Source organism: Varroa destructor, unplaced genomic scaffold (genome assembly GCF_002443255.2).
Source record: "Varroa destructor unplaced genomic scaffold, Vdes_3.0 BEIS01000001.1, whole genome shotgun sequence".
Lineage (NCBI taxonomy): Eukaryota > Metazoa > Arthropoda > Arachnida > Mesostigmata > Varroidae > Varroa > Varroa destructor.
This window is the reverse complement of record NW_019211454.1, coordinates 66,715,045-66,742,192: the sequence shown is the minus strand read 5'-3', so window position 1 is coordinate 66,742,192 and position 27,148 is coordinate 66,715,045. Positions and strand designations below refer to the sequence as shown.

At 40.7% G+C, this 27,148-nt stretch overlaps 1 protein-coding gene across 4 annotated transcripts in view; it reads right to left on the bottom strand.

Annotated features, from left to right (window-relative positions):
* LOC111255518 (uncharacterized) overlaps positions 1-27,148 on the bottom strand; it is a 185,383-nt gene that overhangs the window by 31,776 nt on the left and 126,459 nt on the right. For 2 of the 4 annotated variants that reach the window (XM_086974880.1, XM_086974895.1), the window contains exon 1: positions 14,214-14,433. The exons of the other annotated variants lie outside the window; for them this stretch is intronic. In XM_086974880.1, coding sequence (XP_086831006.1) covers positions 14,214-14,288 — 75 coding nt within the window. In that variant the 5' untranslated portion in view covers positions 14,289-14,433. Of the gene's footprint in view, positions 1-14,213; positions 14,434-27,148 lie in introns of those variants that run through there. 4 annotated transcript variants of the gene reach the window in all.

Genomic DNA, 27,148 nt, shown 5'->3' with positions numbered 1-27,148 from the left:
TGCAGCAACGAATTATTGTTGAGCGTGTAGCAAACACAGTGTGGTAGACCTCTCGTTGCCCTCCTAGGGCCAGCAGTATAGGACTTTTGGACTCACCTCAGTCCTATAGCCGCTTTTTTCTTTTTAGTTCGAACGCCAGCTGCTACAGCTATCCACTGAGCTGGGAGGCTCTTGGGCAATGTTTGACCGACGCTGGCAAGCTGATTCGGTTGATGCTGACGCCCGGCAGATCGACCAGTCATCACACATTTTGGCAGGCGGTAAGGTAGCGATTAGTCATTATGCTGTAGCTAGACCGCCTTTTACTAGCATCAGGATTGCCGCTGCCATCATCTCAAGCGGGAGGCATGAAAGTGACCCGTTTGCGCCCGCCACTGAAAAAGCAGCAAGAGCAGCAGCATATCATAGGGGGGACAACGTCCTTCGTGGGAGTCGTGTACTGACGCAGGGGTTTGGGCTCTGTTGACGCGAGAACAACGTCAGCAGAAGCAACGGTTCACAGAACAAGGAAGGAACAGGAGCCTTCAAAGGGAAGAAGAACACTCTGCGGTCGACAGTGGAAGTAGAAATGGTATGGCGTACTTCGCCAGTCTATCGTCCGACCACTTCCTTACACGCTAGTCCTTCCTACTAGCTGACCAGTAGCTAGAATACTAACTGAATCATTTCATTCCACATCAAAAAGGAAAAAAGCTGCTGATGACCGGCAGCGTCAAATTAAGCTTCTACACTAGTCGCAGTAGTTGCGGTTCCAACAACTATAGTGGTACATATATATAGATAGATAGTAGGTCACTACCCGCTACTTAAATTTGGCAGATGAAGTTCTTACGTATGCCAAAGCAGACCATTGGTTGAGAACGTCAACTTATTTTTTGCGTGTGTGTGTGTGTGTGTGTGGGATTTTTGGCGAGAATATATATCAACTGTAGCCTATATCTGCTATTGAGCGCGCGTGGAGTAGGCAAATTAAACGCTTTCCCAGACATTCGGGGTTTATTTGTTACACAATTTTGTCTTTATAGAATAATATGTTAATGGGTCTAGTAAAGCAATACAAACATTCGTGGGAGAGAAGAGGCAAATATAAAATTCACCATTTTCTAGACGAATTCAGACTAACTTATTTCTTGAGCGTTTTAAGCTGAAACGGTTGATGTAGTATAGCTTTCTGTAAGCTTCTACCTTACAATAAGGCCTTGTTTGGCAATTAAGTGACGCCAACCATCATTAAAAAGTTGATAATGTATCAAAAATAAATTACGTAGATAGAACATACCGTCAACAAGTGACTCAAGCCAGGTACTCCATATAAGGCCAAGCGCTCAAGCAGATTCGCTATCTACTCCAAGTGAACAAAAATATTAAATTTATAAAACTGTATGGCCGCCTGATACCGTAGCCTATATACTTTAGCGCATTTAAAACCTCCGCTCTCCATAGTAGAAGATTTTTCTGTCTCTATTTCCGTTCTGTGATGTTAAATGGCGAACCATCTTGACATGCATGCAACAATCCTCAGGACTGACTTGATAGCCAGAGAGCAGATAGGCAAGCAGAAGGGTCAAATTAGGTTTACATGCTAGAAAGCGGAACAGCGAAAGGAGAAAGTGAATTATATCTTTCTTTGATTTTTCGTATTATTCCGATATATTAATAATATATTTCGATCTCTTGTTGTTTCGAAATAGATGGCCTAAGATGAATACCGGGCAATCGAATTTCAAGTTTATTTTATCTAGGAGACCAGCCCTCGCAGGAAACAATGACAATAAAGCATACGCCTATAATCCTATACCATAAAACAAGCCGCGTCATCATGTTTCGCTCGAGGACAGAACGTCAGTCAGAGGCTGGTAGAAGTGCGCTTTGTGAAAGAATGTCCTCCGATCAGCAACGCCATGAAACGCCTATCCGTAAGTTCACTATTACGTCACTTGTTGACACGTGAGCGTCTTGGAGATCTTGAAAAAAAAAAAGCCAAGCGTGAAATACAGGTAGACAAAATGATGTCAAAATCCGAGAACAATCATATGGTTAGCCTGAGCTATAAACACATCTCGAGTGCCGTGATGACGTTTTATCTATTCCGTCACAATGTGAGATAGTCAGGCGAAGGGTCGAAACTGATTGACTTCATTCACGACTGGCATTGCGAAAGAGGTATGATCGCTGGATTAGTACAGCCGTTTACACTATGACTTGAGATTTATCGTTTAACGACGTCATTGCTATCGCGTGTGATCAGACCGTTCCGATTGAAGTTACAATGACTAGACTGACAACAGCAGATACACGGGTGGGGCTGTGTGATCATCGGTCGATAGTTGAAGATAAAGCAAAATGACAGTGACTGACAATTTGATTTGTATTTCACGCAGCACGATTTCAATGGCACTGTTGGCCACGAATCGGCCGCAAGCCACGGGTGATATCGTCTGCATAGATAATGCCGTGCATACATCTGTATGTACCACATGAGGCGGCGGAATTCATCCTGTCCCTGTTATCATACCGAACAATATATTGCGCACGATGCCAACACTGCTACTGCTATTACCGTGAACACCACAAAGCCATCTGAAGCTTTCGCCGTATAATTTCAAGGACAACAACAACGGCAACAATAACAAACAATATAGAAATTACAAGGTAATGGCTCGCGCCAGAAACGCATGGACTATTTGCTAAACGAATACGCGATACAGCATGCAAGCGATAAGTCGAAATACCACGCGTGGGAGGTTCCTCCATTCCCCAGCCATAGCAGCGACGTCCATATGAGTAGTGGAAGCGACTATGGTACTCGCGGTTCAGATCGCTATACACTATTCCATTCTTACGCTTCAATTTATTGAGTTTCGCTAATTTACATAATGAACTCAAACACTTGTCAGTCATCCGGTATCTAAACCCGTCTTGGGTTCTGCTGAACGACCGTGGAAAAACTCTGGGTACGCTTACTGAGTGCGCTGAACTGACTGTATGCCTTTACCGTGTCGCGCTTCATACATCAATAGAGAAATGGTAAGCGCTTTCAGTTGCAGGCAATCTGTGACAGCCCAATGCGTTATTGTTTGTATATATATGGTGTGCGTGTGTACACGTGTGACACGGCTAACCACACCGATGCTCCGAGTCCTCGACATATACAATGTAAAAAGACTACGCTAAATGTGCGTTTCGTTGGTACCATGCCAAAATGCTCTCTTCCGTCTTCTCTTTCTTCTGCTGCCGCTCTTCGGTCGAACGGCGGTGCGCGAGCACTGGAGTCGGTAATGCGTTTGTCGTTCGCTGCTGCAGTAGACTGGGTGGATAATGCCAGAAGCAGCTGCCGTCGTTGTAAGAGGTTGCAGAATATCGGCGTCGTCAACAACAGAAGCAAGAGTCATGCCGGTGATTTCCGACCATGGAGGCCAGTGGACGCCCAAAGTTTCTAGAGAAAAGCCACCACTGAAGAAACTGCACGCAGTAGCATAAATAGAACAACAACGGAAACATTCGCCTACAGGCAGTAATTTCGTATTTGGTCTCATTGCATCTCTTAGACACGAAGTGTCCAAGCCATAACATGACGTTACGACTGTATAACTTCGAAACCGAAAGCGTGTAGGTTTTCAAATGACCAAAAAGACTAAGCAATTTTTTCTTTGTTGATTTCGGAGCAATATTCCTCTGCGAAGAGGAATTGCTGACATGGTTTAATATATATATATATATGGTCTTAGTAGGTCTTCGCTGCCAAGCATGTATACGTTTTAGACGCAGCGAGGTTCTCAATGAGCAGTAACTTAGGCTGAGTGATAGGCGCTTTCAGTGTTATGGATGCGTGTAACTTTTGGCCAAATGTGTATCGAAATCGATTTCATAACTGTACATACATGCAACGACAACATGAGCCAGCTGGCAAAAGTCAAGTAGAGTCAGAAGGTATTTACCGGTGACGACGACGTCGGCGGCGATTTGTTGTTGTTGTTAATGGCACGCATATGGCCCTAACATTACATACATATACATATATATATACACATATTTGGATTTTCCTACGAAGAGCTCCCGCTTACTTGCACAGTGGACATACCTTATAGGAAGAGCTCATGAATCCGACAGATTTTCGTCTGAACCAGCGCGCCACATTTAACTTTAACGAAATGAAGACTAATCATACATGCAACGCCAATCTACGATAAATCTATGCAGTACTTTAGAGCAAGCCTATCTTAAATTCGAGGTAGCTTTAGAGCATTTCTTTCAACGGATATTCACTCCATTGACCCGTTTGTATTTATTATTGCCATACCAATCTGCCACTTTTCGCTAAGCCTTTTTCCTAATTTTGAATTTTAGTAACTCGAATTAATTAAGCCAAAAAGCGATATAACACAACATTGTTGGGTGGTGACTGCATGCCTGGCTGTCCTTTTGTGATTTTTGTTTGATAGCTTTAAAATAATTGCCAGTGAATTTTAATTGCAGCCTGCGCCCATTTTCCTACCGGACAGAGTCGTGGTGCTCTGTCGTTTGCTTATAGCATGTAGTGTTTTTTCTTGTTTATTTGTGAATTACCACATGACGAGCTGGGATACAAGTATGGCAATGAAGTAAGATATCTATTTCTAGCTGAAACCGAAACTACAGTATGCTAAACGACTATTCGCTGCTCTATGTACAATTCCTGTTTCTGTATTGCTGTGATGTTCCCGTTTATACTATCAGTTGACGACGCCCTTCATTTTATCGATTTCAATTGTATAGAAAAACGAGCGATTGCTATGCAACGGTAGCTTGGCCGTTATAAAATATGCTACTATTATATACCGTGTTACGGGATTTCGATAAAGATTTACCCAAGCCCGATATTTTTTTGTCAAACATCTCTAGTTGATGACTGAAATTTTCGATAGCAGTCAAATGTGAATAGATAACAGAATCGAGATAAACCAGCCTTGAGACTTGACGGAAGTGAAATCTACTAACAAGAAGCCAAAATTCTGCTTATTTCTTCCGAGAAAAAATCAATTGAATAAAAAAGTTAGATCGAAACAAACAATATAGCTTTTCAAGTGAAGTATAAAGGTTGCGGTCAATTTCAAGGCTATTGATGACTGTCGACTTGCGGTGGACCTGTAATTAAAAATATTTTTGTCTTCGCTCTGTTAACCTCTGGCTTCGCGAAGGCAGGATAATGAAGCGCGTGTCAACTAGAAAAAAGAGAACAAGATGGCAGAGTGTGTGCTTCAGTTGCTATTGACATCTTGTCACTGTGTTTGGTAATCTGGGAAGCAGAAACAAACAAATGGGAATTTATTTGCTGACAATTGTGACTGGTTACTAACATCCGGTAAATAATAGGTGTTTTGTCTTGTCTAGTGGATATATGATTTTGCGCTATAAAGCGAAGTACGTATGACGCTTTTCGCGACGGAAATGCTATACACTGAGAAATTCAGCAAATTTCTCGGCCTCGTGCGCTACGCAGTACCTAGCACGAAATGTACCATATCCTGGTAAAACGATGTGGTAAAAATTCAGATTTATACAAATATATAAAAAAATACATATAATTAATTATATGCTTATGCAAGCTTATTGTATCGAATCGACGGGGGTGGATTGATTGTTGAAAAAATGATTTTATAGATAATACCATACTGCTAGACATGTTTATTTATATTCGAGAGAAGAACGTGTCCTGAGAGCTGAGAATACATACGTGCATAACTTGAAAACTCTTCATGAAACTATAAAAAATGATATACGCCAAAATACGCTGCTGGACCACCTTGTGGAGCGAAATAGTTGTAGTGAACACTGCAATAGAAAGGTAGCAGAGAGGTGACCTAATCGCGGCAAAAAATGTTCTGCAACAAACAAATATTCGATGATTGAAAACATTTCCTATGTCGGTCGCCTGTACGATCGGCAAATGCGATAGCAGCTTTGACCAATTAATTACGAATCAGTAATTTCGATTTCGATGTACACTCGAGAGTGTATCAGATTCCTGAATCATTGACGCCCTATAGATCCGGCGATATGGGAAGGAATAGATACGATGGCGGAAAGCTCCGCAGTGGATCGACCGAAACGTGATCTATAATCCAACAGAAATCAGAGTGCATCTGAGCAGAGGAAGAAAAACGCAATCAGACCAACCTCTGTGGCATTGAAGGTTACGGTTGGAAGGAATTCGAGCACCACCTTCAATGCCATTCTAATGTAGCTCCAGATGACGGCGGTTCAATGCACAAACATGGAAGATCATTTAAGACAGGGCTGAATTCATGTTAGGCTCTTGTAAGCGCCCATAGAAGTGAACCTAGAAAAGTTGAATATAGCTCCACTTCGATCTGCCGCTGCGCATTTATACGCCAGTCGGCATGCTCTTGTGAGACAGCAGAGTCAAGTCCGACACTTATGTTAAAGCAGATTCTCTGCGTGCCAGTAGTCAATTTTGTAGCTAGGTTTCGGCAGTTTAGGTACATTTTGTCCTAAAGGCAGTGAACGTATCGTGCTGAACGAATTCGCAGGCTCGGGGACAACCCCACCCTATCAACGTGCCTCAACCAACGATGGAATAAACTTAACGGAACCAGAGTAGCACTGAAATTTCAGATGAATAAACTTGTCCGCACGATGACGCTATGATGACTTACGCAAGGCTCGTATTGCGGTTAACAGATAGAATTGGGATTGAAGAACAACGAAAATCGCTTTCCCCATCTGATCGTGGCCGTAATGTCTCCTTGATATATATATATAGAGCCAACGAAATGTGTTCCTGCTAACATTTTATCTTCCTATGGCGTCACTAATAGAGCAAGGAGCATTTGCGTGGCTGCTTGAAGTAGCCTTTGCGTAAGTATTGGAAAGCTACTATTCATGAGCAGATGGAACGGAGTTGTACGTTTCTCAAACAGGACAACGACGATGTTCAAGTCGATATTTCTGCGTTCGTCAAACTGATCCCTTTAGGAAAATAAGTTCAATCAAGGACCAACGACTGCACGTCGAATTGTCGCAAATTTGACGAGGATGTTTTTTAAAAACAGGATCTCGATAGAATCCAGCGGAGCACTATCAGTTCCAGGATGCTACGAAATTGCTCCATTACGTAGGCGGAGAGTTCAGTGGAAAACTGGACGGCCGTGTCGAACAACGTTCAGCGTAGCTAAAGCTATGGATATTTGTATGTACAGATATTGGTAGAAAAAAAAAAAGACTACAGCAACAAGTTTCACAAAAAAGAAAGGCCTTCGCGGACATGATGAAGGAAAAAATTGCAAACTTTCGGTCACTTCGGTTTATCACATCACCCGTAAAGAGGTACAAAGGGAAGTGAATCTCGTTTGGCTGGACAGCAGGATACGAAAGCCATCGTTCTGTCCGTGCCAAAACTTGTATGGAGCATTACGGCAACTGTCAATGCGTACCTCAGATACTGTTTACTACATTTTTTCTTTATCTATTACGGAATAGAAAATGTCCATCAGATCTTTGAACCGATCTATGTACCCTGATGTATTCGCAAATTTACGTTCTTCATGACCGGTCGTTCATGTTAATTATTGGCATCGCCAGAGCTGGTACTGATTTAACTCTATAATAATCTAATACGGCAGGAAATGGCCTACTCTGCTATCATCAGCTCGTCCTCTCTTTCAACCCGCCTCATAAGGAAAATTAGATTTATTTTCAATGTATGAAACGAAGTCGCGCACTCGTACAGCTACACTATTTGTATGAATAAAGCAAAATAAAAATATCTTAATAAGAGAGAACCAAGAAAATTAATTCTTCTAGTAATAAACGCGCATTTTCTAAATGTACCTTCAACATTCTTAATGTAATTGGTTGGAGTGTTCTAAATACATATCTGACATCTGCTCGATGTTCACATACACGAATATTATGATAAACAATTGAATCCTCCACATCTGAAGCAGACGACTCTGTGACAAACCCTCGAAATCTAACAACGTCAGTTTGACTTGGTGGCGCGAAAAGATGTAAGGCAAAATATAGGTATTATTAGACTCCAGTTTTATTATTATATGACGGTATTGCCGATAGTATTTGATAAAGATTCTTGGATAGTTTTTTGCATATAATAAATAACTCTTTAACATGACATCTAGTATCTGCCGATCCGAGTGTTGTCTGTGTCTATATATCTTACCTATAGAAAAGCAAACGCTCTAGGGAAAAAAAGACGTGATCACTAAAGTGAATAATTTAGACAAGTTATATTCAAAGTTACTTATACATATACATTTTATATAAATCTACAATCAGCAAATTAGATATACTGCTACAGGATCGTGTCTGCCCATTATCTGCAGTTATGTTGCGGCGTCGGAACGAACCGTTGAATGTCACGAAGTGTTGGTAAATCTCAATTGGGTTTATGCAAAATTAAACGAGCAGAAACACCGCTACACACTGAACTCATATTTGTTAAAATGTACGACATTAGATGACAGCGGACACCCCGTTGCATCTTCTAATGATTGTACTTCAAGTGTAGCCGCCCGTGAATCACCATAAGATCGTTTTCGATAATATGGAAGTGACAAAGAAGCACCTTGTTCTAGCAATCGGTTCCCTGCCTATGCAGCCTAACCTCCGAACTTCTGTTTCTTACTATTTTGTATACATTATCAAACCGTCTTCTTCATCGTGCTATTGACGTAGCCGTCACATCGTATCGATAGATAACGGGCGCGTACCATGCGTTCGGACGTATTTCTATTTAAATTTCAACTGAATACGTCCGAGTGTTACCAGATGACGTCAGGATTTACGCATTTTATCGGATACTCGTGGGAAATACAACTACTTTCGCTATTTAATGTACCACGAACACACATTACTCAACAGCGAGGAAGTAGTTTGATCAACACCAATCATATGTTTACTGTGATTCGTGCCGATTGAGTCCTAGTATAATGTTTACATGAATGAATAACCTGTATGATTGAGCACTCAGGACCTTTGGGGTGACGCGGGCGACTAGTGTATTTACGATTATAAATCGTAGCCTTGATGACAAATATGGGTGCCGAGACCAAGGATGTTGACTGAGGAACGCTAAAACATGGCAATGGCTAGTTCGTTAAGACTTAAGAGATTATGTCGAGAAACAAACGATATGAGTCAAGCTATTAGGTGCCAATCAGACTAAATGAAGAAGATAAGTGGCAGCTAGAAGAAATAGTAATAACATGACTAAAATTGTCCTCTAAGACGCACCTCTAATAAATCCAGCTGGTATAAGTCGAAACAGCTGTCCACGAACGTTTGTCTGTTATGTGCGATGCTGTTTCAGCGATGATTGAACAATACGAATTCAACATTGCTGATGTCGCTGCTGTCAGCGGCGATACCGCTTCTGACGCCGCCAAATGCCCTCGAGCAACCGCAGGCTGCAGCCAAACAGAGGCCTTTTCCGCCACCCAGCGTTAGGTGGCAGCAGTACGAGATTTTCGTCCATATCTGCACCAAGTTCAGTAGCCGGCAACCATTCGTTCGAATTTTGTCTTTGTGGTCTTACATGGCAAGGCTAGATGATATTGTGGTCAGTTATCTTGCGTTTGTTAAAATGAGGGTGCGGCCAGGATATTAGCAAATACAGAACTAGTAGCGAGTGTAGTAGCCGAGTGGGACATTTAAAAAATGTCCCACTCGGCGATATACCGTAATCGCATTTGATGCGGTAATGAACACTGCTACCGCCGCCCCTGCGGAACTCGTAATTGCTCTCGTTGTATAGGGGCAGGCGTGTGGGGGATATATTGCTTCTGCAACTGACATGGTCACCGGTGGTAAGTGATGGGTTACGGGCCTACGACGAGCTTGTGTTACGCCAAGAGAGTCGTCATGGAACAAAAGTTTATGTATACCTATGCATAGATGTTTCAGACTCGTGAGCTAGAAGCTTCGTTGAGAATAGTAATGATAACAATATTACGGTGACCACATTTTGTTATTTTCATTTTTTGATGCTGTCCATTGTCTCCTGTCAAAAAGAAGATTACGCAAAACGTTTAAACTATTGTACAAATGTAGGAAGATAAGCTAGTCTTTCATATGATGGAGGGCTTTCATTTCGAGGAAATCTGGTTTGTCCCTAGGTAGACTCCTTAGTTATTTTTGATCGTTTATTATTTCTCGATATTTCGTAGCGTCAATAGCGCCATCGCCGTAACACCGTCTATACGATACCTATGATTAAGCACATACAAGCAATGAGACGATAAACTGCAATGCTGCTATGGCCAAACAAGCTCAGTACGTACTTATATAATAGGGCTTTACATAAAAAAAATTCCGTAAAACAATAGACATCGATAGTTGCATAGAGCTTGCAGTTCAGTAATTACATTACTAATTATAGAAGAAAGACCGTTCATCGACTTTATAAGACACAGTGTTTGTGGTACTTTTAGATAACCGTGGGCAAATTTGTTAAAAATACTATGCATTGAACACTACTATGAAAGTGTGATACGTGATTTCAATTAACGAAAGCATGTTACCGCATCAACTGCAAAAATTTAAGCTCAGATTAAAGCTCCGTCCCGAAACTTCACACTAAATTAACTTTCGATTTCGCATCATGCACTTCACTAACTGTGCAAGAGGGATTATCTTCATGTACTTATCTTCATGTAGGTAACAGCAGAAAATGCATATTCTATCTGTATTGGCCATCTTAAGACCGTGCCTTGCGACTCATTTCCAGTTCATGCTCGAGAGTTTATTCAGTAAAAGCTTTGCTATTCTTGGTCTTGATAGTGTTTCTCTGCCCATATTAGAAATAAATGTATCCAGATCATTTTTTCTCATAGTTCAGGAAATTCGGACCGTTATCAAAGAATATTTCGTGTGTTTAAAAAATTAGCCTCTAGGTACTTCAACGCAAAACTTTTCAAATGTACCATTCACAAAACGTTATGTTCTCTAGCATATATGCGTTATGTTCTCGTAGCTCTATAGTCTAGCAAAAATGTTCCCCTTGGTCGTCGCTTATTTGAAAGCATTAGCAGTAAGAGAGAAGGGCTTTTTCTCGGCTAGATTTTATTAGTTTCTGTCGGCGTTGCTCTGTTAGCACCAAGTTGAACCGCAAACTAGTTTCTTATTCGGTAACGCCATGTCGCAAATAGCTACCCTTTGCCCTTGACTATCCTTTGCTTAACTATAATCCCAGCTAAGTATAAGTTCATCAAGCTCTCCTGTTCCGGTGAACGTTTGATTTGCTTATCTATTTTCCTGACAGGGGGCAATTGAAATGCATTATGCCACATCACCAGCAGGATCATACGGGTCCAGATGGGTCATACGGGCCCAGAAGGACAACGAAAATAGATTTTTGTTTTTCGTTCATCTGCAAACGGTCACGTCACCTGCTGTAAGGAACACGTAGTTGCCCCAAGCTAATTTGACTTTCCTATGAGTATATCGTTAGATGCATTACATCATATGGAAGAACGGATATACTCGTCCAGCTGGCCACCAGAACTGTGGTACCTTAATATAATTGATCAGACTTATACAACGCGACAACTGTGCAGAGATGTTTTTAGTCTCATAATTCGGGTAAGGGCTTTTAAATGAACATCGTTCCTTTCTGGTGCATACTGAGACGAACCCAGTTGCGCATCTCTACTAACCTGATCAGCCACTATTGCCACTATGTAGTGTCTTTATAGGACAGCTTTGCGTATCTCACCTATACGAGAAGCTTGGCGCTGATATACGTCGCGTCTGTGTGTGCCTAGCGTCGCCTTCTGGGACATTTGGCCAGCTTCTGTTCATCTTATTTTTTTTTAACTTCATTTTGAAATCATTTCACTAGTAGCACTAGTAGTACGGTATTGAAATTACTGTCAGCCTACAGCTAATTGTAGCGTGGATACATAGACCATATGTGCGCTCATAGTAGAACAAGGTGGCTCAAGAGAGGAAAACTATTGTTATTGAGCTAGATCTTTTTCAGAAAAAGCAGTCATTTTGTCTAATCAATTTTTTATACATATCTAAAATCTTGTACTCGATGTGACCTCGATTTGCCCCCTTTACTGCATTCTGAAAGAAATACTTGTGGTTCAGTGAAACACTGAAGAGTGAAATTTCGAGTTGTCTGTTTGATACGCATACAAGGTCTTGTAAGACAATATAAGCATAAGCTGCCCTATCGGAATAGCTAAAAGTTACTAAATGTAAGCAAATCGCTTATATATAGTGCTACCATCCTAAACTGTTAGATGAATGACTTTCAATTGCTGCAACTGACGGAAGTTGAGTGGTTCAACATGGAAGCCCTGCCAAGGGGCTGCTTGCACCTGAAGGGTGCTATCTTTCTTGAAAACAAGTGCTATTATACTTAATATCATTGTTAATGTTATCCGCTTTTTTTACAGCCGCTGAAAACAATACGAAACATACAGAAATAATACATGTGGGCACCGTGAATTGATATGAGATGACAGGAGTGTCAATGTTGATGCGGAAAAAATAAAGAAGCAAAAACAACATGAACGGTATCTTGAAATGAAATCAGGTACATTCTGCAGACGTAATGAGGCGGTGGCGTGGCGTCGCGTCGCGTCGAATCGCCCGTTAACGGCCCTTTACCGTAACGATCGAAATGGGTGAGTACAGAGGGTCATACGGGTTGCTTGAGGCCCGTATTCTGTCGCCAACGCGACGCTGTGACCCGTTAAATAAGAAGAGGTCTATGTAGCTATTACACGAGGCCGGTAACTTCGTTTTATTATTTTTCTGCCGTCTACCATAATAGTCGGAAGGCAGAAAAGAAAGAATATGCTGTGATGCGATAAATTGAGAATATTGACCCAGATCCACATTGGGTCAACTACTTGTTCCTGTTATCATAGAATATACTATTTCAAATGAGCGGACATTAAGGAAGTAAGCTCGTATTCCCCTGATGATCCTGTACGTGTACGATATAATGTATCTTGACAGCAAGTCATTGTAGACCTTGTGGTCGTTGTAAATGCAGTTGCCGTACATCAATACGAGTTCGGTGTCGAACTGATAAGCAGCTAGGTGCGGGCTTGTGGTAGCGATAATAGCTTGCGCTCACAACAGGCACTTACAAACTTTAGTACGCCAATCAATTCGGAAATGGTCTGGCTACTGATAACCCAGTTAATAACGAATGGATATCGCCGTAAAAATACATTATCTTTATAATACAGTCTAAATAACTGTATACGTCTGGTTGTACCCGAACCCCGAATCATGATGACTATGACAAATATTGGGTCGTTGAGTGAATCACAATGACTGACTCGATAATGGAAGCGAACGCCAACCAACGCAACGCCACTTATGGCTGTTCAGGAATCGCTCATTTTGAATAACTGATTTAATCTCTGACTTTAATTGAGCGTAATTCTTATTATTTTTGCATATAATAATATTCATAGCCTGGACAGAGTAGCGCCCTCTATTTTTCGCGCGAATTTTTTCGAACAAGCTTTGGGATCGTATTGCAAATGTCATCGGATGCTACCAACCAGTTCTGGTATATTGAAAGCTTTCGATGTTTCGTATCGACAATTATAACCCAAGCCAATTCTTCCTACCGTATCCAACGATTAGTGTCTATCAACGCCATTTTTATTTTACTCATCTATGATTTCGATGATGATATTTCGAAAAATGACCAAGGCGCAAGGATCCCATCGGCAGTTGTTCATAAAGTGAATTTGACATTTGCCCTAGTCGACTCAGAGCATCGTGCCGCTTTGGCTTCACAGTATAAATACATCCAAAATCTGCTGGGTAACAGGGTAAGACTCGAAAACACGGAGAGTGGGGACCGGCAAGGTTAGCAGTGGGATTTGAAAATAGAAAACAATTACATATCCTATTGCTAGCTGTCTGTTTGTTTAGGGTTTGTGCGTACGCGTGTTATTGATTTCTCTTGTCGTGTGACTAGGTTCATCGCGTTATGCTCGAGGCTTAACAGACAACGTTGCCCCCAGGTGCTTTGTCTCGTGTCACTCTTATTTTACTATTTCTCCAGGTGTTCAATTTTTATCCATTATTTTTCTTTGTCGCCCTCACCGTTACCGCCACTGTGTTACATGTTGCCTTTTCGGAGACAGGCGCGCAGGTGAAAGAGGACAAATGAAAAGATACATTCTTTTGTCATGCTTCCTGCGCTTTTGTTCACTCACCCTTATAATAGCGTGTCCACCTTCGCTTTCTTGTTCCTTATCTATCTCATATGGATTCCGCCAGTTGATCGCCATTATTTGATTGGACCGTTACGCGAAAATCGGTGGTATTCTTTTATTGTCCACTTGTCGTTTAGTGCCTTATCGAAACCTTCCTGGCAAACTTTTTCGTTAAGTTTGCCAGAGTTAAACCAAAACTTAAGCTTAGCTGGGCACCCAAATAACAATGCGACGATCACTCCAAAGTCTGATCCAACAGTACCAGCGATTAAGTGAGTCCATCTCGACTGATACAAAAGCCCGCTTCATAATATATATCATCGCGACGGTAATGGTAGCAACATCAAACTGAGCTAGTACTTACATAACCATGATGATTATAAAAGTACCGCGCTATTGATCCTACAAGTAAGATAGTTTTACTTCCACTACCGCCGGTCGTCAAAGGAACCACACTAGACATTTCCTCTTTCGTTTGCTATCCTTATATCCTTATTTTCCCGCGCCTTCGAGCGTTTTTCCCACAGCACTGACAATTAAATGCACTTACATTCATAAACATGCACACACTCGTAAAATACCACAGAGAGACCGGATGGTTCTATGTTAAAGACGATACAACCGATTGACCGAATAATGTCCTTCAACTCCTTCCACCACAGAGAGAAACTGTTGCCCCACCATTAGCGTTTTCACGACTCGTCATTTTCGACACGACGCGTTTGCAGATTCTCCTGGTTTGTCTGTCAGTGCGGGTTCGTATTTGCTTTGTTTCTTTTTTCTATCGCTATGCGTATATCATCAACCCCCCACCACCAGCAGTATCAGCGGCATCATTGAATATCATCCTATGGGGAAAGACAGTCATCGCTATCTTTTCTTTTTTTTTTTTTTGTTTCAGCGGTCGGGTTCGCCTTCTTATAGAAGGAACGACCAGCCTGTGGCGGTAACCACTAATAATAAGCTTACAATAAAATTCCCGCTCAATTAATCTGCTTACAAATAAGCATATCAGATGGTAGCCAATCACTTTTCAAAGATCTGTGGGAGAACTGCAACGCTGTTATAGAAGACGGCGTAACAATAGAACAAAAATTAGAATCGACAACTTGGATCTGTCTCTTTCCTCATAAATTTCATCTTAATTCCACAAACATTTCCTAATATATTTTTGTTCGTCTTCAGTAAGTAGTTGTTTTTTACCCGCTGGTAAATTAGTGGCGTTTTTACGGCCAGTGCGGTTAAGTAGAAATATGGCTTCCGTAAAATTAAGTTGAGTTCTAGCGGAGAGATTACAATATATGTTGTTTCCGCGTCTATTCGCTGTTCCCTATTAAGGTTGCGATAAACCTAGTTTATAACTGAACATGCATGAATCAAAACAATAAATCTATAAAGGACAAGACCGTGATGGTCGGTTTGAAAAAGATGAGTTAATAAAAAGTGTTTTTTAAATCTGTTTTATAAAGTCTAATCCCCTTTAGGCGGAGCGTTGCGTATCTCAGTTTATTAAGGCCTTCACAACGTGTCTTTGCCAGTAGGACAAGCTCTCAACAATGCAAAATCATTCTAAGGAATTTACGTTGGCTCTGGAAGAAATGATACATGACTTTGTAAAATCAAATTCGTTGCCATGTTCCATCAAGATTGCCCCATTGCTTTACACAATCGTGCAATTGTCCTGATATGCAGTTACCTAGTGATCCATATTTTTTGTCCTTAAATCTTGGCTCGGTCTTAACGTTTTTGCTCTTCTTGCAAAGACAGTTCGATCGATTACACATTTTATTAGCTTTGATCTTACTCTAGGTTTTCAACTGTGTTAGGAAAATCGATCGATGCTCGGCGGCATTTTAGTACTTACAGCGGATGTGGCTAGACGTATTCGATTTGCAAGTCTGGTCAGCCAAACCAAACCGATGTTTTGGTGACCCAGCATTATATCTGATTGCATAAGGGGCATTCGTATTTGTTGTGTAGTCATAATCCAAGCAAACGCAATGAAATTGCTTCTATACAAGTCAATCTGCCGTGGATGTTCATAGATCTAGTTTACGTCGCGTCGTCTCATATTCGAACAGCGCATACGTATAGGACTACTGGTATAGAAATTACTTCTCGTTCCATTTTCGAAGAACAATTTAACCGCTTTAGCTATTTTCGACGTTAGAATTTATCAAGACACGATATTGACGTCAGTGTAGAAGATTATGAGGTCCATGAAGTACTTGTTCGTCGTATTCCACCAAAATAGTAGGAATAGAATATTCGCTTCTTATGTCCACGATCGCGTACGATCGATTATATATTTGTGTGTTTTACGTTCGGTTTGACGGTACAGTCATCGATAGCGAATTGGAAAAACATCGTACATCGTAGTAATGGCATGACGACGATAGCCGTCGTCGATAGGTCGCTCACCATAAGGGGTTGGGTAATGTCCCTTTCTCGTCCGTTTCAAAGGATTATTAAAAGTCTAGCCCCTGCTGTACTATGCTGTTCTGTGCTGCCTGTCTGCCTGTTCCACTAGGATGGAAGGCACCGAACAGCAGTACCCAATTTGCCACCCGTAGCCGACGGGCAAAGGAGCAAACTTGCCACAACCATTCACTATCAGACCTGCACCTCGTCCTCAGCCGTAAATAGTTGACTGCCAGCTGAACGTTTAGCTGCATAAGCGCGCTAGCATCACAATACATCAGCCGATCGTCTACCACAGCGCCGTCGACAATGCAGCCCTCGCCGCCCACGACAATAGCAGCAGCACGTCAGGCACAAATCGCACGTTTCACACTGTCCCTTCCCCGCTTCATTCACCGTTACGAATCGCTGCTGCTACTGCTACCGTCAACCCACGGCCGTCCTCGCCTCTGCCATTGACGGCCGCTTTTCAGGCGACGGGAATATAGATAGAGAAAGGCCTACAATGAAATTGAATTGCTGGCTCTACCCAAGCTGGTTAGTGTTCTATTTGAGATGGTTAGGCCTGGATGTACCGAGCGATCTCGTTCGTACACAGGTGGATCAGATAGTCTAAACTTACCAAATAAAAACACAGATACGCGTCGGGTTATAAGATATCCCGTTTATGCATTTCAAGGCATGATAATGGTGATAATGTCCACCAAAGAGTGACACACAATGATAAAGTAAAATCGGTTATATTTCCGTCCGTGTGTCCGTGGTCTAGGTCATGTCGAATATAACTGCCGATCGTTACTGAATTATTACACGAACTATGACCAGGACGGCTCAACAATGTCAGGTATATTGCTGCGTAATAATAAATGCTATCTACCGCACTACCACTTGTATCTAATCAGCAACTGCTGAAGCTATAATGTTTTTTCGTTAATTCTTTGGATCCATGAGTGTTAAGAACTGCAGATATGCAATCGTATTAGGTGTAAATTATTGACATCGCCATAAAAACAGTTGCACTTGATATGTCCTTATTATCTAAGTAGGATGTGGGTCGCTGGACGTTGATGGACCAGAACTACCCTGCTTTCACGCCTTCGATCTGTGTCTGTTCAACACGATTTTAAAACTATATACGATTAGTCTAGAATCACCTTACCTTATACGTATCTAAACCTTTAACGACGAAGAAGACCGATACGTGTAAGCACCTCGTTGAAAAACCGTTCGAAATATTTCGTTTACAAATCCTGCTATTCAGAGCTGTATCCTAGTGGCAAAAAAAGTAAACAAGTGTGTCTTAAACGACTGTTATCACACGCGTCAATGTTTCTAGGAGGCCTAGGAAGGATATCTATTTGAAAACATCAGAGAAGGAAACATGGTAGCCAGTTTTAATAATTAAACGGTATTTTCTTTTTCTGCAAACCGGTACACTTTTAAGCAAGTGTTTTCACATATTTGGAACAAGGGCAAAGCAAACAAATTATCTAAAACTACACCCGCCTAAATTAGAGATACGCAATATTGAACGTATCTCTAATTTTATTTTAAGCGACTTATTACCTAAGTCGCTTTCATCGTAACTCACTGGCCTGAAAACTAGTTGACCAATTGTAGATTTTAATGGATGACCTTCTCGCGATACCAGGTTAGGTTTGCTTTATAGTATTGTTGTACGGACCAGTATCCTTCAATACGATGTAACAAATAGCAAGAACAATTCCAACGATCCAGACGCTAGAAGATGAAACAGGTAAACCCTCAACCTGCCTATTATATACGTAACATATTTTGCCGTTCCCGCTCATATAAAACTTCTATGACAACCCATAGCAGTTGAATAGCGTCCTTGTCGTGGCCTTCACAGTTCTGTACGCAAAGGAGTACTGGCTCAGCGAAGTAATTATAAAATAATGAGGAATTACATATTCACGTAAAAACAACTTTCATTTAAACTAATTGTTCAATTATATATATATATTCGCATATTATAGTATAAAGGTTTCGTTATAATCGATCTTTCGCCAAAATACGGCTGAAGATGGTAGTGTTTGTTTAATAGTAACTGATCAGAAGGGAGATTCTTATTGGAACCTCGTTCATTTATGGCTATCTACTTTGTTATCGTTGTCCTTATATTCATCTGCAAGCGAGCAATTTAGTTGTTTTATGTTTCTTATTAGCCCAAAAAAACCACCATTATAGCAATTACATGGGGAAATTAAATCTCTAACTTCTAGTCTTTTTCTAACTCTACTAGTCGAGCAAATTAAGTGTGCGAGATGGAACGAAAACAACTGCAATACGGAAAGTGGAAAGAGACCTCAGTGTGACGAAACGGATCTCGGTTATTGACGGCCTAATCATACGGTAGCATCTAAATGGTGGTAATCTGTGAAGGGCGGACGCATGCAAACAATAGGATATGTGAGCAGACCGACTTTTCCAGATCCGAATACAATGTGTGGAACAGAGACATCCCGCGCATTGACCCGAGTTGTACGATCATACCTTAGGCCTCCATACAAATGTCTTCATGCACCCCGACCGGAGCTTTAGGTTGTTGAAATCATCTCCTTTCCGTAATGAATTAGCTAAATTAGGGAAGATGGTTATGAGACGGAACGACGCTCGAAAAGAGACCTTCCAAAAGATTTTCGTCTAATGCCACTGTCCCAACGCTACTGCACTCAGCGTCTGATACAGCTACGCCTCACTCAGAAGCCATTTTCTCTACGTAATCTTTGATGACAGTGTAGAACGAAAAAATAAACGAAGCCAAATCATTGAGCTTTACCCGAAGATGAAGACGATTACAATGGATTGATCAAAACGAAGTAAATATCGATAAATCGTGGCGCACCGCGCCGGCGCCAGGGAACCAGTTATTGTATATGGCTCATCGTAATTGTCTTCAGTGGTCAGCGAATCACTCAAGACTGATTTGCTTACCTGGAAACAAAAAGAGAAACATTAGTTATCATTATGTCAAATCAAACTCTACCCATCTAGATAAAATAAGGAAAAATATAGATGTCGTATCACTGAAGGATTGAGTAATACAAAGCCACAGCTGTAGTCTCTTGTCTCTGTCAGAAATACGTTGTTCATTCCTTATGAGTGTGTCACATGTTTTCAAAAGAAGCTGGATACAAATATAGACATGGAAACAAACTACTTAAGTCGTAGAGACGGAGGTAAGCTCCAACGTTCTTGCCCGATACGTCTATTGGGTAACGACTATCATCCTCAAAGACAGCTCCTAATATATAGCAAAATATGATTAAATTGCCAATTAAAAGAAAGTTTCAGAAGTTGGAAATGTTGAAAGCAACTTATACTGGCGCTATGTGAAGACATGATCTCATACTAACTATACTGTCACTATTGATTGGTTGTGAGTGGCATTACGTGTTGACTTTAGGACAAGGCTCTGCTTCGCCTGAACATGCTCGTTAGCCTATAATGACAATGCGTGCAAATCAGTTACTATTCATAGACTTTAAGGTACAAAGAAATGCTGTTATTAAAGTGAGCCGCTTACTCCATCATATTTTACAATCAAAAACATAGTCATCCTCAAATGTAAGAACGGTGGCTGTTATTTGTTTCAACGCTGAGCGTTTTTATTGTGATTGCTCCCTTGAAACGCTTCTGTCATCTTACTATTATGTAGTTCAATCTTTGTCGACTATTTACTGCGTACTTTATGTTTCTTCCTATCGCTAATTCAGTCAATTAACTACCACTGGTAATGTCCAATCAATAGATGGTATTGTGAAAGGGCTAACAGACTGGAAAGTAGGAAAGGTACAGCCTTTGTTATTAGCAAATTGTATGCCTAAACTTAAGTAGAAGAATCGGGTCGTCGGCAGACCGTTGCTTTAAAACTTAGCTTGATCTTGTACAGCAGTCGTGACTAGTTCACTTTAAAACAGAAGTTCGAAAAGGTCACGGAAGGTGTTTACCATTGTACCATCTCGTACAACGTTATTTACAAAACCCACAGAGAAGAGAGGGAAGGCTAGTCGCCATCGCCATTTTGAATCGTGGCGCATGTACCGGCAAAGCGCTAAAACTAATCAAATGTGGAATGATAAAAGCTAACAAAAAATAAACGAGAGAAAACTTATCGCACACAAAAGTTATCTTTTCAGTTATCTAAGAATAGGCTATTCTCTAAGTTAACTGATCATTTTATAGATTTAGCTACACAGCTACCACTACACATAGGTATAGACGTAAAATAACGGATGTGTCTTACTAGTTGAAATACGATATATATAGATATAACTCATTACTTATATCTCGTTAAAATCAATATGATACTATTCTATTGGATATTTATAAAATATATATTTTGTGGTTCGACTGTATTTGCAACCTTGCCCAGATGGCCTTCAAATTAAAGCCTGAGTTGTACCATTTAGCCTTAGGTTTTTTGAAGGATCTATCGCAAAACGTATGAATGAGAAAAAAAATGAAAAAGCAAAGAAAAAAAAAGGAGAAAAAAGCAATAATAGTTTGAGCGGCTCGAGAGCCGATGCGGAACGTCAACCATATCAGTGGCTAATGCACCATGATAATTCGGTCATTTGTTCTGTTAGCTCCTCTTACAGGATACAAAATCACGCGCGGTGCTCTTTTTCACCGCACCATAGGAAAAGAAAACCTCAGTATAACGCGGTATCTTTCGACAAGACTTCACAGTGCAGGAACTAATGCAAAGCCTTGTTATCCTATGCGGTAAGAAAGCCATTGGTCCAGATAGGGTCTTTAGCAAGTATCTAAAATGCGTTGTCGTTCAGGTCCCGTGCTGGACGGCACTATTTAATAAGAGTTAGTAATAATACTGGTACATTCTTAGTTTACTGGGGAGATACTACTCTATTGGCGATGTCTAAAGGATAGAGCGACCCTACCGCCGATATCAGGGCGGGGAAAGCTGCTTTTGATCTGCTGACTCAGAAACTGCCACTTGAAGAGCGTACATCATAGAACAACATAGATCCCAGAGAGAACGCTCCACAGAAACGGCGTGCAGGGTCCTCATAGTCGACGTCAAGAGGACAATGGCCTCGTCACGCAACCGGCTCTAGGTGACACTCATCGACTTTGAGGTAGCTTTCGATTCGATGTTTAGGGACAAGGTTACGCTCACGCTGGCCGAAGTCGTCGACCCTACGAATATGTTCAACCTAATTGCTGCAATTCTACAGGGGAACAGAATAACTATCGACGGCGGATTCCTTCATGTAGGCAACCGGCCTGGCCTAGGGAGATGACTTAAGCCCATGCTTATTCTTCACTTGGTGAAGGCCCTCCCTAACTGGACAAGAGGATCAAACAAATCAAGTCATCTAGTATACAGACGATTTAGTTATATCCGGGTCAAACACATTCTAAGTGCAGCAAGTTCTAACCCGTTTTCATGCAGCCATCACAGACTTTGCATTAACCTATGGTCAGTCCTGATCAAAACGCAGGCGATTTAGGAGGGGGGTGGGACAGCAGCCAGTGGCACCTTGTATCTCGCTAGTTTAGCCCTCGCCTATGTAAATATATATATATTTATATATATATATATATATATATATATATATATATATATATATATATATATAGGTTTTCGTGTATGACGTTCGCCTTATCCGCAAGCGGCAGGAGTATTACTGCATACATCACCAAAAACGAAGAAATGCAATGTTAGGGCGCAAACCATTTCATCGCTTGTTCCTAGCAAGCTCTCGCTACATAGAATACGCATCATTTGGGGAAATCTTACAATAAAAACGGCAAACGATTAGATCGCGTCAAAGCTTCGCGTACATTTTAGATGACTCGCCATTGCCGTCCAAAGGCCTACTTCGTTCTTTCGAGGTTCCAGCAATGGAAGCCTTCAAGACGAATTTCATAAATTGGAAAATACAATTTGCAGAGGTTTATGAGGATTTCTTGCTTCAAGTGCATTTAGGAATAACGAGTGGAAAGAATCGAATAGGCTGAACAGACTTCTTCTCGCTGGCTTTTCCGTGCATAGGTCCCATTTTAGGCCCTGTAGGAAACAGTTTCCAGGAGCTCGATCATATATGTGGGTGCTCCAAATGCGAGGAAAACTGTAATAGATACCATGATGCTCAATGCTCCCTGGAATTACCTCTAGGACATCTGTCATATTTCGCAAACTTGCTTCACATAAGTCAGACGACGCAGACTACTTTAAATGGCTTTATATACGTTCTTCGATATTAGGATATTGCGTTGTCGACTTCTGTTTATGAAATTTTGCATGAAGCTTTTAATAACTACAAGCAAAAAAGTGAACAAGTGTAATTTTGTTTCTTTATATATATATATATATATATATAATTTAACCTTCCTAAAATTTTTAAGCGTAAATTAATCTGGTGCAATTAGGATAATTATTAAATTTAAGGTCGATATGATATATCAGAGGTTAGTTTCAGACTTTCGTTCACGCTAACTATCCTGTGTCTTCGGTTACTAAAATGATGTTGTATTTAGGTGAACCTTGCCTTCCGTACCTGGCTTTAATCGAAAGTCCAATGCTGTGAAGCTGGCTTGTTCTTATAACAAACGACTGTTTCAGTTGGGGTAACAATAGAGAGACATCAACACTGTCGGTACAACAACATAGTCCGAACCTTAACAACGACTATCGTCATTCTAAAGATCTGAGGAAGAGAGGTTTATACAATTCAGTGGCATGGGTAATCAGCTGCCCGGCTGCTTCACTTTGGTATAGCGGTGCATCTTGTACTGTTCCTTGAATTCGTTCATATAATATACCGACCCAGTCACCGTTCAAATCGAATCCTATCGATCTAACGGTCACGACTGCGCGAGGTCTTGGCCACCAGCTTTCAACGCCGTTACCATGATTACTAAATATATACATAAAAAATATTCACAAACTACTTCAGCGAAGTTCTTTACCTTGAAAGCAGCTGTTAACAAATTGATGCCAACTAGATAGACAGTTGATTGTCATAAACTAAGTGAGCGTGAAGTGCCAACCTAGGCAAGACGCTATTTAGTTCATGGTTGTTGCACGACACTTGATCGTGCTACCGTTGTCGCTGTCGCTTGTGACGTTTAGCGTATTTATGAATATAGGACGCCCGTGACGCTGGTGCCTTCGACGATGACAAATTTTTGGTCGAAGTAATCAAAGCGCAGTAACATTTCCTCCAGGTTGTTTTCGCCGAAACGACTCCGATTTAAAAAAAAAACATCCACCGGTTAATAATAGACCAAAAGTAATGAATCCAGTCTGTCTGAGTTTCCTACTATCATGTAGTCGAATAGGTATGTGTTACGTCCATACGTGGATTCTTATCGTGTGCTCCTGTGCGTGGGTGTGCGTTTTTATATAGCGGGGTCAACATGAATCTTAGTGGCCACGCTGCCGACAATATAATTATTTCTCTGTAGCCTCTCTGTATATTTGTGCGTGTTACCGATTGTTTGATTGGGTATCAAAAAATTTGCTACTTTATTAACCGAGCCATTCATGATGTCGCAAAGGGCTATTATAAACGAATAGACGCATTTTTGCACTTTGTTTTTTTACAGACAGGAACGAAGGCCTGTGGTCACATCTATATAGAAACGATGATTGACGATACTGGATATAAATAGTGAATCGAAGATATGAGTACGGAGTTGTGACTAGCATTAACAAAGACAAACCATTTCAATTTACTTCGAACTGTAGAAACAAACTCAATATAATTGGCCCATTTTGTAGACAACAGCCGATTGCCCAGCCGCGCCGACCCAATATTTCTCAATTAGGTCTTGTGAAGCCGTAGTTAGAGTTCGTCAGTAGTTATTTATGCAAGTCGGCTTCTCGTACCATCAGATACTCGTTTAACCGATATGACAATCGAAACTAAACACCGGCTGTGGTCAACTTCTGTTTTTCGTACTTTTTTTTTTTTTATTGTATTCGAAAGCAGCTATATGGGAACACTCCTGCGTAGACCCCCAGCCGACGAAACCTCAAGGATCGAAACCTTACTTGGAAAAATGTTCGATGTACACCCGTACCGAGTGCCAGCCTTTATATTGAAACTGAAAAATGCATAAGACGAGGGAATAGGTTAAATCCCAGTATTTGCCCCTATAGTCTCTGTTTTTGTTTTTACTTATATCAGCGCCTGTGAGCACAGTGGCTATTCGTTAGCTCAAGTTCTTTACATTGATAAAAGTTCCTTTACCGTGTGTTTATGTGCATTTGTAATTCTTACATCGTTATGCTTGGATTAACATGCCCCACGGAGCTATCCAGTGGCTGGTCTAGCCCTAAAAGGAGCATAACAGTGACGAATCGTTAAAAAAACAATTCTATAAGTGCAAGTATACAAAAAAAAAAAAAAAAACAATACGTAATTTTCTTGAATGCGCAATTTAGAAATCCATTGAATTATGGAACTGTGACTTTCATTTAATATATATATATATATATATATATATAAGCTTGGAAAGTCGCTGTCAATCTACAGCAGGGTAATGCGAATGGAACTAGTGTATAATGTATATATGCTAAATTGAAAATGCGTATACTTTAAGTTTACTAAAGTTACATTGAGCCGGTTACCCAAACCATTACAATTTTGGTAAAGTTGTAATGATCTACCTAAATGAGATACGATCAGTTCTCCTTGGACTGATTAAACGGCGTGGTAATTCGTTATTTTCTGCACGCGGTCAAGATAGACGTAACGATTAAGTATGTGGTATTTGGTTAGTTCATTTAGTTTTATTTGTTCATTAGTTATATTTGGTTAGTTAGAGAAAGAAATGGTTTCTAGATAGATGAAAACACCGTAAAATGCGTCCCGCTTTTTCTGATATAGTCAAAATTCTATGTCCGTCATGACGCGCTTAATACAACACCAAAATAGTACCCGTAGCTAAAACGTAACCCGTATAGTTGCCCGGCAAAGATCAATGGTCACCCACACAAAGCTGAAACCACCGCATTTCCTGGTGATTTAGCTCGTCAATAATGTTAACGACATAAATTAGACCATAAACGATAACAGCCGGCGGACTATTCAAAGATATACGTATGTTTTAAGGTAAAGCAGTGAACCATTTACTCCAACCACAGCTAACGATAAAACCGACTAAGCGTCTCCGATTGCCGGACAATGAAGCACATAAAAATTGAACAAATCTATACGTTTAGAACAAATTGTACTGTAGTCCCAGTTACAAACCCAATGCGTTTTTGCCTACGCTTACAGCCACATTCGGTCCGTCCCTGTTGTGTGTTAATTGTAAAATGTGTAGATGGTTTCTTTGAGTGGGTCATTTCTACAAAAGCAACGGGATTAGTTGGATCGTCTAACATCGTCGTACTTATACTTCGCACTAAGGCCATGATGGGTCAAAAGTTAATGTTCACAAGGATGAATATGGCAATGGTAAAAACGATACGCTTTCAGACCTTCGTTAGGAAGCATAGATCAATAGCAATTTGAAATCAATAACATATATCATAGGTATACTGATCTATAACAGATATAGATAATATAATTTGGCTTTTACCGTATGTACTTCTAGGTTGGGAGAGATATGTTTGCCTAGGAAAAGCTATCTTATGATTATTCGCGTAAGCTCCCTGTGTCCAACAACTTGATAAAGGACAGTTGCGATTTGTCTAATGCAGTCGAGCTGGTCTGCTTCGAACCCGCAACCCCTTCAGCCCGCCCGACAATGGACTAGTTAGTTTTTGTATTTGGGGGTAACCTTAGATAGAATAGATAAACATTATCGATGGGGCAATATTCTCTATAGTGTTGTAATAAAACAGATTGCTCTTAAAAAAAGGAACAACTGCTTGCGATGATTTTCGAAGCTATCGAATGTTCGGGCATGAACACGGGGAAACCTCACCGAACTCAGTCAAATCGTAACGTTGAGCATGATCATTGTCTTATCGAAACTCTATACACAAAAAAGTATTCTTTGACTGTTTTTGCAAAAACGTAACCGTATTCAGCTGATATAATGACGTCTCAGCCATTGAAATGACTGTCTGGTCGCATCCTTGCAACTTACCTTGAGGCCATATATATATATATATATATATGGGCTGTTGTTGTCATTGCCTATTTCTATTGGGCTACCCACACAGTAAGAAGCCAAATAGCAATAAATTCTGTATCTGCCCCATATACAAGATAATGGTAAATGACAAAAAGACACAATTTCGGCAGGAGGAAGAACACGTGGCTGGTCGAGAACCTGCGTCCTTTAAACTTCTATTTCTATACCATATTATTAGTTGTCAGGGTGAATTTGTTCTTTCTTCTTGTTTTTACTATTTCGATATAAATATCGATGTTGATATGTTCCTTACGTCAAACCCCAGTATATTTCAGGGCACAGCGTCTTTTATTGGCCGTTGCGTAAGGGTAAGTAACGTACCCCGTCTCACAATATCTATAGTAACATCATACTGTTTATCAGGCTACCCA